Here is a 17003-nt window from a genome sequence, read left to right as displayed (position 1 = left end):
TATGTAGTCCCAGTGAAGTCTTTTTAGGATTACACTGATAGTTCCTCATGTGTGATGCTATTATTTTTCAGATACTCTGGCCTCAGCAAGTTATCCCCATCCAGATCAAACAATTCAATAGTTTGATAGTTTCTCTACTGATTTCTGATTCCAATTTAAGGCTCCCCACTTCATTCCATGCTTGCGTTCTAAATTGTTTTAAATACTTGCATAATGGAAAGATGGAATAGAAAGTCATTTAACTACATGAATAACAAAACCATAGGTGTCTCAGTGAACAGTATCCACCTGCCTCCTAAACAAAAAGAAACAAGATTATCCATACTTATAAATATCACAATGAGGAATTAATATAATTATTGTGGATTCTGATTAATAAAAGATTTGACAGTGTAAAAACAGCTCTAATGAATTTGAATCCCCTGAAAGGTCTTTCTGTAAGTAGAATGTTCCATATATGGAAACATCCCTTGGTTTGAGTCTTCAAAGTTCATTACAATCTCCTGTCTTGGTCAGTCTGTTGCATGCTGTGATTAGCTAAACAGTATGAAAATGATCCTGAAGTACACCATTTCTGTTTCTTAGAGGAAACAATACTACTGAAAACGCAGTTGGTTAAAATTAAAATATGTCATTGGATTTTCTAATAGCAGATGGTGATTTCTACTGAGGAATGCTATTAGGAATCTGAAGTTGAAGCATTTATTGGTACCTATCACCATAGCACAATTTTGAATGGAAATGTTCAGGATCTTAACAAGTAAAACCAGTTCATGCTTTATTCATATAAATGCAATGTTCTGTGCAAATGCAAAATAATTATTACTGATATTGGGAGATTTGTGCAAATTACTAGATTATCATTGTTCTGAAAATGTTTGCAGAATCTGCCTACCTTTCAGTAGGGAGCATTTCTATTTGCGTAGACAGGGCTCCCATTTATTGCTACGTAAATAGCATGAAATACTGTGCAATATTTTATCTGGTATAAAAAGTACGTAAATATTCAGCAATTAATCAGATCTACACAGGCCTAAAGTGATGCATACTTCGTTAGAAAGGGCCTCTTGAATCACATGGATAATTAAAGGAAGGTAAGCTATATAGGCCAACAAGGCTTATGCATAAAACAAGGTAAATCATGGGTAGTTCCAAGTCAAGTAAAACAAGCAGAAAGTTTTCCTAGAAAAGGGTATACACATCTTTAGTGAGGTTCCGTCAAGGATCTGTGTTTTTTTAAAGTAAATCACTAAATTAAAAAATTAAAAATCTGACTTTTAAATCTATTTGTTCATTTTTACAAGCACAGACAGTTTATTTTAACAGCACATTTGATGAATCATCTATGTTTGTATGAGTGTTTATGAAATAAGTGGAAAAGCTGGCATTCATCCTTGAAGATGATTATGGTAAAAAATAAGAAACCATTTATGCCTTTCAATGTAAATAAGCCAGAATAGCTCAATCAGTGCAAAAGAGTCACACATTGACGTCAAAGAGAAGCTTATACACTCAGACACAAACGTTAAATAAGAAAGAATAAGGTATAGAGAACATGCTGACAACTAAATGAAGTTCACACTCAAACCCTGTTCCTTATGAGTTTAACCTTGGCCTAGCAAATAATATATATTACAGCTAGACTCCATAGAGAAATCTGCATCCGTTCATAGTAAGGCTTTCAAGATATATGAAGTTTTATAGCATTTGTATTTTAAGTATTTAGGGCAAGTACATGTTTTCCTACTAAATAAAAAGTTAGTACTTAAAAGGTTCAAAAATATATCAAGTGATTTTTTTACATAAATAAATTATACTGATTTTGGATTTAACAGCTGAAAAAACCCTCTGCTTCCACTGGAGGCAAAACTGAACAAAATGTTAGATAAACAGAGATAGCAGCATTTCTAAGAAATCTGTCAATAGTGATACATCATCTGTGCTACAGGGTGTTATTAAATAGGGCATATTCATTACCTATTTTTGCAATAACATAACCAATTGTATAAACTCATTCCAATTGGATGAACAGATAATGGAATTCACTGCAACATAGACTTATTTTTAGTTCATGGATACCAGACTTCTTTGAGATGCTAATTTTAACATGTACATACTTTATATTCCCAAATGTATAAAAGACAATGAAAAAGCATCATAAATAAATAATGCAAACTGAAATAGTTATGTCAAAACATTTGGACCATCTGATAAATTAGCAAAACTGTAACAGAAAAAATAAGTAAAAAATACAGTAAATTGTGACAAACCAAATGTGAAACAGAATACTAGAATCCCAAGCCCCTTCTAATGGTCTGCCATTTAAACATCGCACCACGAAGTGTGTTTTTTTCAAGTCTCAAAACATGAGCTGTAAATTATAACAAGCCCAAGTGAAAGAAAAGTGACAGAGTGGGAAGAAAAAAAAATCTATGTAAGAATTGCCTGGGGAGGGTACTTCAGCATACTGAGCTTTGGAAAACTGTTTATGTTTTAAAAGGGCTAATTTAAACCACTAACACAAAATGTATGGTATGTTCAGAGATACTGGGAATACCATCCAACAATGTAAGGGATGAACAGGAACAGAAAGAAAGAGCAAAAGTGTTTTCTTCACAGTCTAAAACTAGAAACAGAAAATGAACTCAAGTTCTGAAAATGTCAACAGTCTTTCCGAAAGGCCATCTAAAATGTAAAAGCCCAGAATACAGCTTTTTAAAATTCTGTTTTCAAAAATAACATTGTCTGGGAAGGAAAAGAATTGCTAAACTTCAGTTCCCCTATATGAAAATTAAAATCAGTGGTCTATTCTTCAATGGAAAAAATACTTTTCAGGGATCTCTGTGAGAAAGGAACAATAGTAAAATGAAAAAGTAACTGGTAGTTACATAAATTTCATATAACCCTCATCCCATCCTGGCCACTGCAAAAAATCAATTAAAAAAAACAACCATGCAAGATGTGTGTAACTTTCTCAGCAAGAGCTGGAAACAGCCTTCAAAAAATAAAAAGAAGGACAAATAAAAGCATAACATGAAAAAAGATTTGGTTTTAGAAATATAAAAGTTCACGTAATCTTTTCACTTACAGCAATTTGTTTCCAAAAACTTGTAGTGTGAACAGGAGTAAATTATATATCTACCATTAATGCCTTTTTTTAAAAAAAGAAATGAATATATGCATTTTCAATCATTAGTTATATACTTCTGTCTATACTACTATTCTAGTAACCATGATAAAATAGGGAAATACTTTAAATCAAAAAATACACATTAGCACTTACTATAACTGTGCTTTTTACCCCAAAATACAAGATTTTTTAAAATTCAGTGTCACTGTAAAAACATCTGCCTTTTCCTGTGTTCTTTTGTGTGCGTCAGGAGAGAAGCACTTTCCTTTTCTCTGATTTTTCCCCCCTCAAACAAGCAAGCAGTTTTGGGGGGTGATCAAGTACTTATTATGGGGGGGGGGGAGACGAACAGCTGGACAACTGAACAAAAATTCTGTGCCTCCAATACTAATTATTGAACACTGCTTATCTATATGGCAAGACCTTGCAACTATTAACATGTCACCATAGTTTTCTTACCAGGCATTAGGTAGATAATATTACTTGTAGAAACACAGGTTTTTAGGAAGGCAAAGTGGAGACAGAGGGCCATAACAAATATTAATGGGATGAAAAACTTACAAGCCACAATATTTTTTAAAGAAATTAACAAAGTTCTAATTGGTATCTTTAATTTCTTTTAACTTTTCCTTCTCTTCCTCCTTTTCTGCTGGTACATCATGTTGGTTCTCTGTTGACACAGATGGTATTTGTTCTGTACAGTTTTGATTGTTTGCGTGTTCCTTCTCAGATAACAAGGGAGTTTCTGAATCTGGGTTTGATAATTCCCCTTTAGGTTTCTTTCTTTTTCGCTTCTGGGTTTCTAGGTTTGCTGCATCTGAGTGTCTGGTTTGCTGAAGACCTGACAATGCCATGCCAATGCCAGGAGAAAGAAACATTGAGGGATAGAGCAGTCCAGATGACATTCCTGGAATAAGAAACGGGTTAAAAGCTACAGGACTACTGGTAGTTATTGCAGGTTCCGACTGATCAGAAAACGAACTAGAGCCAGACTTGTCTTCAGAAAAAGTTTCTGGTTTTGCGCATTGGCCACTCTGTTTGCCTTCAACATCTTTTTCTGTATGTGACATACCACTTTTAGTTGTGCTTGATAATGAAGTTGGAGTAGTTGAAGTACATGTAGTTGTCAGCGATGGATTGAGAAGTCCTCCAACACCAAACATTTGTGGTACAGCGGCCATGCCAGGCAACATCATTGGCAACATACTTAGAGTGCTTTTAACATCCTCACCAGCAGGTATTGCTGCAAATCCAGCAGGAAATCCAACCAGCCCAGTTAAAGGAATGCCTTGCATGTTTCTCATATTCTGAAGTCCTACTAAATCCATTCCAGCAATAAGTCCATTCATGAATAATGGTCCCATTCCAGAAGAAGCATCAGCTACTATGCCAGGAGCTTTGAAAAGTTCACTTCTTGGCCTTCTGCCTCTCCGCCGAGGTCCAGCATCCCGGAGTACAGGCTCAGTAAGAATACGATTGAACTTGTTTTCAGGTAAAAACCCCTGGGGGGAAAAACCCAATAAAATTTTCAAATACAAAGAGTATCCTAAATAGTTTAGTAATGTGCTTTTAGCCAATTTCTTCATGGACTAAATCCCTACGTACTGTATATGACCAATTAAGAAAATTAAGAGGAATACTGAGCATACAGACAAGCTTCAAGGGGAGATTACAACATGAGATTGCTGAACTGTGAGATCATTCACAAGTTCAGAACAATGGCTGAACTTGGACATGCGTTGTCCCCAAGCATTTCTCCTCTGCTGATTACAATGCACACTGCACCTCTGCATCCTCAGCTCCTTCTCTGCAACACCCCTTCCAACTTCTGACTGGAATATAAGGATTCAGAGATCTCCATTCCAACTCTTATCTGATTCTCAAAAGTTCATATCCCCCAATTTTTGTTGGTCTGTAAGACACTTCTGGACATGAATCTACTGCAAACTAACACAGTTTCCCCCTGAAACTAAGGAATACTGACAGTTCTATAAATAGATTGTTGCTACTATAAAAACAAAACAATCAAAATAACACAAATCAAAACAATCAAATGTAAACATAAAAAATAAAACAAAATTGTTGTGTCAAAACTTCTCCTGCAGATAGGAGGTAAAACTATATATGGTCCCTTTTAACAGATTAGTATTGTAATCCCTTGTACCTTACTTAACATTTTCTGCAAGTTTTAAGTACCTTCTGATATACCCAGAGATAAAGGTATATTACTGCTCAAGCTTCTGAGAATTAAAGCAAGTAATAAGAATTTCAACTTCTACTTTACTATGAAAATGCAAGAGATGCTTAACTTCTTGATAAGTCATCTTTCTTTTTAAACATTATACTGGTATATCTGCTAAGGCAGTGGTTCTCAACCTGCCTAATGCCGTGACCCTTTAATACAGTTCCTCATGTTGTGGAGACCCCAACCCTCACATTTATCCATTTTACAGATAGAGAACACTGATGCAGAGAGTCTTAGGCAACCCCTGTGAAAGGGTCGTTCAACCCCCAAAGGGGTCGTGACCCACAGGTTGAGAACCACTGTGCTAAGGCATCAGACATTCTAACCATGCCAATCAGAGATCTTGATTTCTCTGTTTCTTTTTGAGAATAAACCACTACTATGTCACAAGGGGGAAAGCTGCTTTGTGCCTTTCATTATAATGTGCCCTCCATCAATGAAGGCACTTACTGCTGATATGATACTTGGAGATCTTCATACCTGGTTATATATTAACATATGGACAAGTTCTTCCTGCTGTAGATGCAGAATAATGGGCACTCAAGGTGGTTGTAGATTTTCCTGTTATACAAAGGTGTGCTAGCAGCTTCATACCAGTGTACGCATTAGGGAAGTGTGCCTATTTAGAATGTATACACTGCAAGTTCTAGTCATCTAAGATTGCTCTAGATGTTTACTTTTAGCAAAAAAAAGTTGAGTAACAAAAGCATGTATGTGGCTGGAGCATTCTATATTACTGTCTACATTCTTTAAATCATCTCATATAACCTCTTCCCTTCTCATTCATGCAGGGCACCATACAAAATACCACAAACAGTTGGGAAGGCATACAAATTATCAAAGCCATCCTGAGCCCAACTTTGGCCAGGAATTGAGCAGGGTACAAATTTAATACAATAATGATAAATAATGAAATAAAGGGAAAGGAAAGCATGAGAACAAGGGGAATGTTTTTATCTAAATAATAGATCAAGTCTTCCTATTGTCTACAAAGCAGTTAACCTTCAATTTGCTACAGACCAACAAATCTGCAACATCAAAATCAAATAAATAAAACAAATGTGCCCAAGCACAAAAAATAAATAAGACACAAAAAACAGCACTTCAAACAAGCAATTTTAGTTATATATTTATGATATATGTAGACAAGGGAGAAACAGTTCTCCCAGAAGAGCCAATTTCACTGGCACTTTTCGCAGAACATCTTTTTCCCTGATCTTTGGTTCTTCTACAAAGGCCTCCCCCCACCCCCCAGTTTCCTTTCTGGAAACTCACACAGGCTTCGTGTCATGGATAGAATAATACTTCTTTTGTTTTCACCCATTTGGGCACACTCCTGTCGGATTCCTATTGATGAGATTTCTGTAATATGTGCTTATCTCATTCTTGCTCTTAAAGGTTCTCTAGTGTTTAACTATTAGCAGTACTAAAAGTTGTGGTCCTACAGGTGTGTGCACCAGAGTTTTTGCCACGGATTTAATGAAAACTTACAAAAATGGGAAATAGAAGAGGTAAGAGAAAGAAAAATGTGACATGATTGACATATCCAAAGTGCTAACTTACTGAAAGCTTAACAATGTCAGACCAGTCAGCTGCAACAGCATACTCTATGTTAGCATCAAGCCATCTTGGCAGTTCCTTCAGTGCTGGTGCCATGGCTCCTCCTAACTATAAAACACAGTAAAAAGGATTGTGTCTGTTGTAGAAAATATTAAGCATAATTACACTATCAATATTTTATTTTAATGTATTATTTGTCTTCTTTCCCAGGTGTGCTCAGGGTTGCTTACAGTTCATAACATAATGATATAAAGATATAAAATCCATAAAATTGATAAAATTTCAATAAAAACGTATCCTTAGCGCCACTTAAAACGAGTAAATCAATCAACCTAATACCTTCCACCCAATATCAGTCATGTTAGGGGAGGAGAGGAAAGGGGAGATGGGAGGCTAGCAAGATGGAAAATTGTTGCTGTCCTCAGCCATGGGCCTGGCAAAACAGCTGTGTCTTACAGGCCCTGCAAAGTTGTGCTAAATTCCATTGGTCCAGACAGAGCATTCCACCACGCCCAAAAAAGCCCTGCCCCTGGTTGAGAACAGCTGGACTGTTTGGGGGCTAGGGACCACCAGCAGATATTATTTGGTGAGCAGAGCAATTTTTGGGGAACATATGGGAAGAGGCAGTCTGAAAGGTACAAAGGTCCCAAACAGTTTAGCACTATGAAGGTTAATACCAAAACTTTGAATCTGATCCACTATTCCACCTGGAGCCCAATGCCATTGACAAAGAACTGGCTGAATATTAGCATGCCATGGAGTCCTCATAAGGACTTGGGCAGCTGCATTTTTTTACCAGCTGGAATTTCTAGACCAGTCTGAAGGCCAGTCTTTCATAGAGCAAGCTGCAGTAGCCCAGTCTGGAAGTGAGTGTTGCATGAATCACTGCATGAATCAGAGAAAGTGGAGATCATGTTTACTCAAATCCCCTACTCTTCAGAATTACTACTGCTGAAGAACACTTAATCTTAAAAACATAATCCAAATACATTTTTGCACTTAGTTTTCTTTCTTCAGCTTCTTTAAGTTTCTAAGACTTCTAGGAAAATGGCAGCCTGACCAGCAGCACTTGTAAAGAGCTGTGAGGCTGGTCTCACTGTGGGACATGAGAACGTTGATAGAGAAGGAATATTTGGCTTTCTTCCCTCCTCTGAGGAACCAGATTTGACAGATCAGTTCTGCAGACCTGATAAAAGAGGGAGCTGCAGGCTTCTCATACCATTATGAATAGTGAGATTAGTTTAAGCCAGAGTGGCTTTTAATGTTCGCCTCCCCTTTTTAATATTTCTACTTTCCTTCCATTCAAACGGACCTTCTCTTTTTATAACTGATAATTTGACAGCAGATAAAACATTTTAACTGCTCTTATTGGGAGCTGTAATGACAGACTGATCTGTAATACTTGGAATATTTGTTGGAGATAAGATTTAGAGACTTGCTTGATAACCTGGTGATCTGCAACAGTTCTTAGCAATTATAATTATCTGCCAGTTTGTTAAACACATAAAAGCAGTGATAAAAGACTAGAAATCTACAACAGCTTCCCACACAGCTTTGTGAAAGAAGAAAAGAAAGTGAAGGTAGTAGTCATATTTGCTTCAATATTGGGCAGGGAGAAGGGGGAGGACATCGACTTGATTTTCAGAAACTCCAGTTAGCCTCAAACTAATTTTTCCAATGCCTGCTTGGACACTGAACTCATTTATGTGCAGCTGGGTTCAGAACCCTTTAGAAACAAAAAAAGTTGAGTTTATTATAGTTTTCAAACAACATGAAAACATTTTTCTGACTCTTTCTGCAAATGGAATATTTTTCTTCCTTCCCCCCTCCTTTTGGTTAATAAGACTCTAAATCTGGGTATGTATTAAATGAAGATTAAACCAGATGGCTCTAATCTGACCTGATTTTTATGGATTACAATTAAAGAGGGGGGGGGGGATAAAGGAAAACCTGTGTTGCCAATAAAATAAGGTCGATAAAAGCATACTTGAGAATGGAGCCAATTGAAAACAAGTAAAAATGACATCGGTGTCATTCGGTAGTTTAACATTGCAACAGCTGGTAAAATTGAAAACTGGTAAAATTGGAAATTGAATATGAAGAATCTTGAGGCTATTTGATGATCTTGAGAAGGACCTAGAGTTTTTTTTCCTTTCATGAATTTTTTTTGGGAACTTGAGACCTTTTTTATGACATTATCCCTTTTTTGAAATTTATTATTTATATAACAATACTAATTTTTGTATTGCATATTAATACTAATATATTAACATGCTAAAAATTTAACTATATTATTTTATTCTCCCTATTGTAGTATTTTATTATAGTTTTTATTTAAACTAATCCATCTTTCCTTTACTATTACCTTTCTCTGTATCTATTATTTACATTTTCTCTATTTTTCTTTTTCATTTTTTTATTTTCCTCTTCTAATTGTATTAGTTTGAATTTATTTAAACTGAGAAAATTAACAAATTAAGTTGATAACTAATTAGTTGATTATTTGATTTAACTGAAGATTTGATTTACCTGATATATGGCAATGGCAAGAAGTGGTTGAATTACCTGATTGATTAAATTACTGAATCATCATATATGGAATAGATGATAAAATTGATGGTATAAGATGTTGTTGAAGACTGTTGAGTATTTAGCCTATTAAATAATATATGGAAAAATAGAATAAAATATATTGGCAAGGAGAAAGATGATAATGGCATCGGGCACAACAAAGTATGAAAAAGATAAGGGATGATGATTAAAGGATGTCTTAGATGGAATGGATAAACTATCAGAATCACTGATACGTAAAATACAGTTACAAATCAAATTAAGCAATCAGAAGAAAGAATGCAAGAGAAAATCAGGCAACCAGAACACACAAAAAGGTTTAAAAAGGAGTGCAAAGTGTGAGACAGGAAATAACAAAAGGAATATGAGAAATTTTAACAAGAATACAGGAAAATACATTAAAATTGAGAATGAAGAAAGACAGAAAAGAATTGAACTGCATTTGGATCGGTAAAAACCTTTGAGTGGAAAATGTGAAGCAAAGGATTGAAACTCTGGAAATGCATTGCAGAAGCAATAATTTATGATTAACAGTGCAATCCCACAAAAAGGGGCACCGAAAGAACTATAGAAAGTGGTGTGACCCCGGTGCCAGAAAAATACCACTTGTGAGAATCTACACCAGCTCACTTACACTGGTGCTTGGGAGCGTGGTGTGGGAACGTGATGGGGCCAACATTAGTCAGCTCCCTAAACCCTTCTGGCCCGCCAGTCAAAACTATGGCAAAGCCCATAGGGCCTCATAATTAGCATTTCCCACATCCCCCCCTCAGTGCGGCACCACACCCAAGGTGCTGAACTGCTCAGGATTCCTGGCCAATGGCAAGCCCAGGCATTGGCCAAGCCCCCTACCCAGGGTCCAGCAGCAAGACACCAGGCAATTTAAAAAGTCCAGCCAGAACCCAACAAACTCCATAAGGTAGGGTGTGTGGCACTGGGTGCTGCCTGTCAGCATCCTGCCTGGGGACTTAGAGTAAGAGTGGTGGCACCCAGGGTGGCAAGAGCAGAGGAAGAGCAGCATTCACAACAGACCAGTACCTGGTTTTTGATGATATCTAGAAAAATGTGGCAAGGAACACTTCTTCCCAGCCAGCAGATCTATTTGGGAGGAAAGACTGCAGCTTTCATGGGAAGCAGCAAACTACAGCCTTCTTCCATTAGTGTGCATCTGATGACAGGAAAGAGTTACAGCTCTAGGCAGCAGTTCCTTGTGCATATGTAGTCCACATGTGCAAAGTGTAGCAAAGGAATGTACTAGGACAAACAGGGACAAACTGAGGATTGCATTTCCTTCACCCTGAAGAAATGGGCTGGCGCAGACAAAACTTCTGTTTGCAAGACTACATTCCCGCTCCCCCACCAATTTTTGGTGAACACACAGCATGCTAAATCCCTGAAAAGAGGAATGCAGAACATGCTCTTGCTTACCCTTCGTCCTGTACCCTTATGGACCACAGGCACACGCTCCTCCCCTGTCAGAGAATTTATGTCCAGTTTGCTGGGGTCCTTACAACGCTGCCTCCTCTGTTTAGGCTTCTCTGGAAAATTCTGGAAGTAAGAGGAAGAATATGGATGGAACTACTTTCTGAGTAAACACGCAGAGTGTTAGGATGCAAGACTTGTACTCACTGTGCCAAAACTAGGAATTTCAAGAGTGTAATCAGACTGCTGTCTCAGCCAATCCAGAAGAGTCTTGTTTGGAACAATCTTCTCTGCCTGGACATTCGTGCCTGGGACTGTCTGCTGAGTTGAGGTAGAGATGGCTGGCCCATCAGGGTTCAGATTGCTTGGAACAGTCTGGGCTTGATCTTCCTGAATAATATCATCAGAAGAGAATAGTAAAAGATATTGTTGTTGAGATTCTGAAGCAATACAAAATATTCCAAATATCATTGGAGAAGGAACATCATCTGTCCTATCATGGCAATGTTCCAAAACTTCTGTAATGACACAAAAGCCTAGGACAAACTTTCCAACCATGAAGTAACTCAGAACTAAATTTCTTCTGTATACAAAAGCAGCTAATTCCTGCCTGGCTTAGTTTACATACCAATCCACACACAGTGTGCTGTTTGTTGCATGGGCCAATCCTTCCAAAACTCAATGTTTCAACTGTCCAACCTCTGCAAATCTGCCATGTTGCACTTGTAGTAGGAGAAATCAACATAGAGAAACCCAGTCCCTGACCAATGTGTGTTACTTGTGTTCCTTTCCTTCAAGGAGATCAATGCACTGACTCATGAAGACTTTGATCCCTCTCTTGCCTTCAGGCTCCCAGTGATGCTTTATTTAAAAATGAATTAACTTGTGACAAGATGTACACAATTAAAAAACTGCTGCTTTTTGCCAATTACTCAGAGAATAATTAAATATAAAGCTGATTATATTATGGGACAACTAGCAACTGCAGTTGCTTTTCACTTGATGAAAAAGTGGCTTACAGCATAAACATGGATGTGAGAATGAAGGAGGCAGAAAGGCAACCCTCTCTAGGCAGCCTATTTTTCATAGCAATTCTTTGACATAATTAACTAGCTGCCAGCTCTACATCAACTCTCAGAGCTAGCACAGACACTATTGCTGCTGGCTTGCCTCTACAACTAATGATGCTTATGCGCAGAGTAATTGAGAGAGTGCTGTAATTGTCATTGGGGACTTAAGGAAAACTGCAGTGACTAATGGCTAATTTGGTGATTTAAAATATCCAATATGAAGTTCTTCTAATCATGAAAGCAACTGCTGTCATCTTTGACAAGTGTCACAGAACACACAGAGAAAAACAAATAGAAAATTATTCAAAATGAAATGTTTGCACCAATTTGCAAGTCTACAGCCCCATCTAAGAGCCGGGCTCTTGGCTGCGATGTCACAGCCACACCTGGACATCACTCCCAAAGATGCTTCCAGGCAGCGTGGGGAGGCGCAAAAAGTGAAAATTCCTCCCTGATGCCAAGAAGTTTCTATGGGGCCAAATCGACTTAAGCCACCCAAAAGGGTGACTCAATTCTCAGCCACCAGTGTAATGCGCCAAATGGCCAGGAGGGCCCCCACCCCACTATGCCAGCAGTGGCATGGGTACTGGAGCAGCATCTGTTGCTGTGTCTCAGTGCCGGCGAAGGCCATGATGGCCACACATTGGAGGAATCACCCCTCCACCAGGGTAAGTAACCTGGGGAGGGCAAATCTGCCAGAGCAGCCACACACCACTTCCACTGCTGGACATCCCCGCTCCCAGATGGGACTCCTAGAAAGTAGTTACAGAATTGCAGTTTGTCTGCTATACTGCTCATAGTCACAACATGGCTGCTCCATCTACATGGGTTGAAATTTGGCCTCGTGAAGGCATGATCTAGGTCAACATATGATGCTCATTATTTTCTCATTTTTTTTAAAACATTGTTTTCTACTCTGAGCCTTGAGATGGAGAAAATTAGGAAATCCAAGATCACAGTCAATTGTGGCATCACATTAGATAATTCTTCAAAGAAGGGCAAATGAGGAGGGAAAGAAAATGAGGTGAGGAGTGTTACTCACTGGCAGTCCTGTCTGGAGGCACCTCTCCTTCAAAAATATCAGGTCTATTCCTTCCACATTTTTTCTCCTTCCCCGCCTTCTCCTCATAGCAGTGTCATCCCTTCGTAGACTCCCATTGACAATCTGTCCTGTGACAGGATGAATTAATCCTGCCTGAAGAATACCAGACAAGTCCATGCCCAGAGAGCCTTGCAGGGCATTCACAGTTCCTAATTTAGGTATATTTGTGCTTAGAGAGAAGGGAGAGCTGCTTCCTGGTGATGCATCAGGCACTCTGGAAAGATCCACTGCAGCATCCCGCCAGCCATTCAACACAATAGGAGGATGGGGATGAGATGCAACAAGCTGCTCAAGGTTCCGTCGCTTGGCATCTCTTTCCACCTCAAATTCATATGGTTGCCGGTGCTTGTGTTCATCTTTGACAAATGTGGGAGCCAAGAAACCTTCCTATATTTGCAACCAAAAACAGATAGAAAGTTACTACTATGACTGTTTGTTATGACTGAGATTATATGACCTCTCAAGCTAAATCCAGGGGATAATTTTGTGTAGATAGAGCTAGGTTTAGGCTCATCATTATTATCCTCTACTGGAGATTCTGATTCTTGCTGGAAAGTAACCAAGCCAAAGCAGAGACATCTCGCAAAGTTCAAAACAAATCTTTCTCAAAGGGACAAGAACCAGTAGGTGCTCTGCATTCATATCATGTAAATGCATCCTCTTGCCCAGTTACTCAAAATAAACCAGTAAAGGAATGATTCTGAAACCTGCTTGTCTGCAAAGCACAGTCACAAATGGACAAGCCAGTATATCAGAAGGGTATAATTACCATATATACTCGAGTATAAGCTGACTTTTTCAGCACATTTTTCATGCTGAAAAAGCCCCCCTTGGCTTAGACTTGAGTATATATGGTAATTCCAAGATGGCGGCCAGAGCTGGGGCTGCTGTGGGGATCTGGTAAGAATGTTGCTGCTTTTTTTTCTAACTCACCAGAGAGTCGTAAAAACAAGCTGTAAGGACAGCCTGCATAGCATTACAACATGTGTGGGTGTGGGGTGTGGGTGTGGGGTGTGTGGGTGTGTAAGTTTACTGCCAAATACTGATGTTGCTGAAGACAAAGACTTTCTTTGAACCAAAGTTTAGGCTGGCATGGCTATGAATCCCAGAATTATTCTACATTTGGAGGAAAACAGTGGTTCATTTGTGTTCCTAGAGTGCTGGAAAGCTGCTCATCCCTAATGCAAACTCTGTTAAGCAACTCTATCTCATCTTGCTCCCAAATCTTCTGTTTTTAGCTGCTACTGAGTCAAGTTCGAAGGCTTATATTCAATAAGTTTCCCAGTTTTTTGTGGTAAAATTAGGTGCCTCGGCTTATATTCCGGTTGGCCTATACTCAAGTATGTGTGGTAATACTTATAAGGGGGAAACAGCCTACAGTAAATCACAGTAGATTGCTGGTTTTTGGAAAAGTTTGAAATCTGATGCAAGTGAGTTTTACAGCAGGCAAAGTAAAGTATCTACCAAAGAAGCTCTTCTATCAGCTCACCTTTTGGACCTGTGTAGCTATCACTCCATTGCTAAAGCTGGACTCTGAGGCTTCTGTCTCAGAGTAATTGTTCCTTTTGCCAGTACTACTGGCTAACACAGCAGCAGGCATTACACTGTGTATTTCAAATGGCTGGCTGGAAGAAGGCCACTTGCCCTTCAAGATGGCATGACAAATGTTGTCAATTCGATTGATGATCACACGATCCTGCCAAAAGAAGTAGATCTTCTTCACTGGGCTGCGCATACTGATAATCATTCACATTACAATCCCTAGAAGAACTAAATTGAGTAAAGTAGTTTAATTTCAAGACTTCTGTTTTTGTGATTTGGCAGCTGGTTCTTTAACTAGGCTATGGGTTGACCAGTATATAAACATATGTACCAGGCTTAAGGCCCATGTAAGATAAGGCTGCAGAGCCCTCATATTCAACAAGGTTTTAATTCACATATCTGGGATCTGACATACACCGATTCTATTTATGTTTTCCTTTGAAAACTTGATTGCATAATGAAAGGAGAAAGCAGAAACATTTATACAGTTAATCTTCCCATCACAAAGCACAATCCTTCTCTTCTCATTAAAACTTAAAACTGTTATGGTGTCCTAATAGCAATTTTTCTACAAGTGAAGATCACTGCAGTGTTCTGTGGCCTGGAATATAAAAAGAAGGGAATTGCATAACCTCAGGGTCTCTGTACCACCAGTAAGAGAAAAGATGGCAGTGAGCAAGCCTCGAAGAGGTCCCATCACTGCTTCTGAAGGTTTATTTGACCTGAAGCTTAAAAAAGCTTCCAAAAACTAAAATATAAAATCATATACCCATTCACCTGAAATGGTAGTTTTAATATCACTGGCATATTTGAGGAAGGAATATGCCTGACTTTTAAAATACACTTTTGAGCATAGGGAACTAAGTCCACTGAAATGTGCACTCAAGACTGTTTTTCACATTACCTGTTAAATACATAGAACATAGGTGTCAAACTCGCGCCCCTCCAGATGTTATGGACTACAGTTCCCATCATCCCCTGCTAGCATCATGCTGGCAGGGGATGATGGGAACTGTAGTCCATAACATCTGGAGGGCCGCAAGTTTGACACTTGTGACATAGAACATACGTGGTGATGGTGAACATTAAGATCAAAGAAATAGGAGAATATAATGCAAAAACACAAGAAATCTGGACAAATTCTCCAAAGCTATCTATAAACAATTTTCCAGACATATATCTACAACTCAGTGCCAGATGTTTCCTCTTGTCACACATATTTTCGCATTATATTTTCAAAGGTGTCCAGACACTTGTCAGAGTGTACCTGTGTCTTTAAAAAATAACACGATAAGTGGATCATTGTCCAAGCTGAGCATTAACCTACAGCCCTTATTCATGCATACTTAAGCTACCAAGCCACCTTAGGCCATTCTGAGAAAGAGTAGAGGGTCTTCTCTTGTAAAAGCTGAGCTATGGTGGGAGCCCGAACATCCTGAAGTTCATCAATCTCTTCAGGCGCAGCAAACACGGAGCTCTTACTTTCATCTTCAGAAAGCTTCTCATAACAGTCTAGGCAGAGAGGGAAACAGCAGATGCTACCATTAGTTAAGACCTCAAATCATTCCTTTTTTCAGTCTCTTCTAGGTCACTGAATGACAGAGTTCAAAGGACACTACAACCCACTACAGTGGAGTCAGCATAGTCACCAAATTCCTACAGAAAACTGCTGTGGTTAAAGAATTCAATTATAAGATTCCAGGAGCTACTGCTACGTTGAGTCTAAACAGCAGGCAGCATGACAGTTCCTTTACACACTCAGGTAACATTGATTAAGAAGTATATCTGTAACACACACAACTAGCCAAGATCCTGCAGAGTCACAATATGTTAAAATTAGCCATCCAACACTGTATTCTGGCCCTGTTTTTGAAAAAAAAATCATGACGATGGGTAGCCCAATTCAGAGCCCCAGGTTGCCGGAGACGGTGCAGTTGCCATATCACCACTTCCAGAGGGTTTTCCAGCAGTGTTGGGAGGCAGAAGAATTTTTTAAAAAAACCTTGCAGCCAGAAAGCCCTCCATGGGTCTTAATTAGGCTCAGGCTGCAGCTCCACCCCTGGCACTCCTCCAGCATGCCCCCACTGCACTGATGGGGCTGGCATTGGCACAGAAGCACTGACACAGCACCCAGTACCACGTCTGGCCATGCCAGAGGACTGGGTGTCCACCCACTGGCATATTTGTCCCTCCGCCAGGGCAAATCCAACAGCTCAAGCCAGTACCATCTCTACAAGTGGATTCACCTCCGCCCCCACCAGACTGTTAGTATCTCTATTCTGTCATTTTTATAGAAATTTGTGAATGCAAAATTGATTAATTTTTACCTAGCAAGCTTCATTTTAGGTAAGTTTTTGTATG

General features: G+C 38.9%; 1 protein-coding gene across 3 annotated transcripts in view; it reads right to left on the bottom strand.

Annotated features, from left to right (window-relative positions):
* Positions 1-765: 765 nt before the first annotated feature.
* CHD6 (chromodomain helicase DNA binding protein 6) overlaps positions 766-17003 on the bottom strand; it is a 139655-nt gene continuing 123417 nt past the window's right edge. For 2 of the 3 annotated variants that reach the window (XM_048498809.1, XM_048498808.1), the window contains 7 exons: positions 16006-16154; positions 14590-14796; positions 13041-13487; positions 11136-11318; positions 10935-11054; positions 6939-7043; positions 766-4632 (listed from right to left, as the gene is read on the bottom strand). In XM_048498809.1, coding sequence (XP_048354766.1) covers positions 3727-4632; positions 6939-7043; positions 10935-11054; positions 11136-11318; positions 13041-13487; positions 14590-14796; positions 16006-16154 — 2117 coding nt within the window. In that variant the 3' untranslated portion in view covers positions 766-3726. Of the gene's footprint in view, positions 4633-6938; positions 7044-10934; positions 11055-11135; positions 11319-13040; positions 13488-14589; positions 14797-15988; positions 16155-17003 lie in introns of those variants that run through there. The other variant, XM_048498810.1, reaches the window with a different exon arrangement.

Source organism: Sphaerodactylus townsendi, linkage group LG05, assembly GCF_021028975.2.
Source record: "Sphaerodactylus townsendi isolate TG3544 linkage group LG05, MPM_Stown_v2.3, whole genome shotgun sequence".
In the NCBI taxonomy this organism is placed as follows: domain Eukaryota; kingdom Metazoa; phylum Chordata; class Lepidosauria; order Squamata; family Sphaerodactylidae; genus Sphaerodactylus; species Sphaerodactylus townsendi.
The sequence above is the reverse complement of the archived record's forward strand: the minus strand, read 5'-3'. Positions and strand labels throughout refer to the sequence as shown.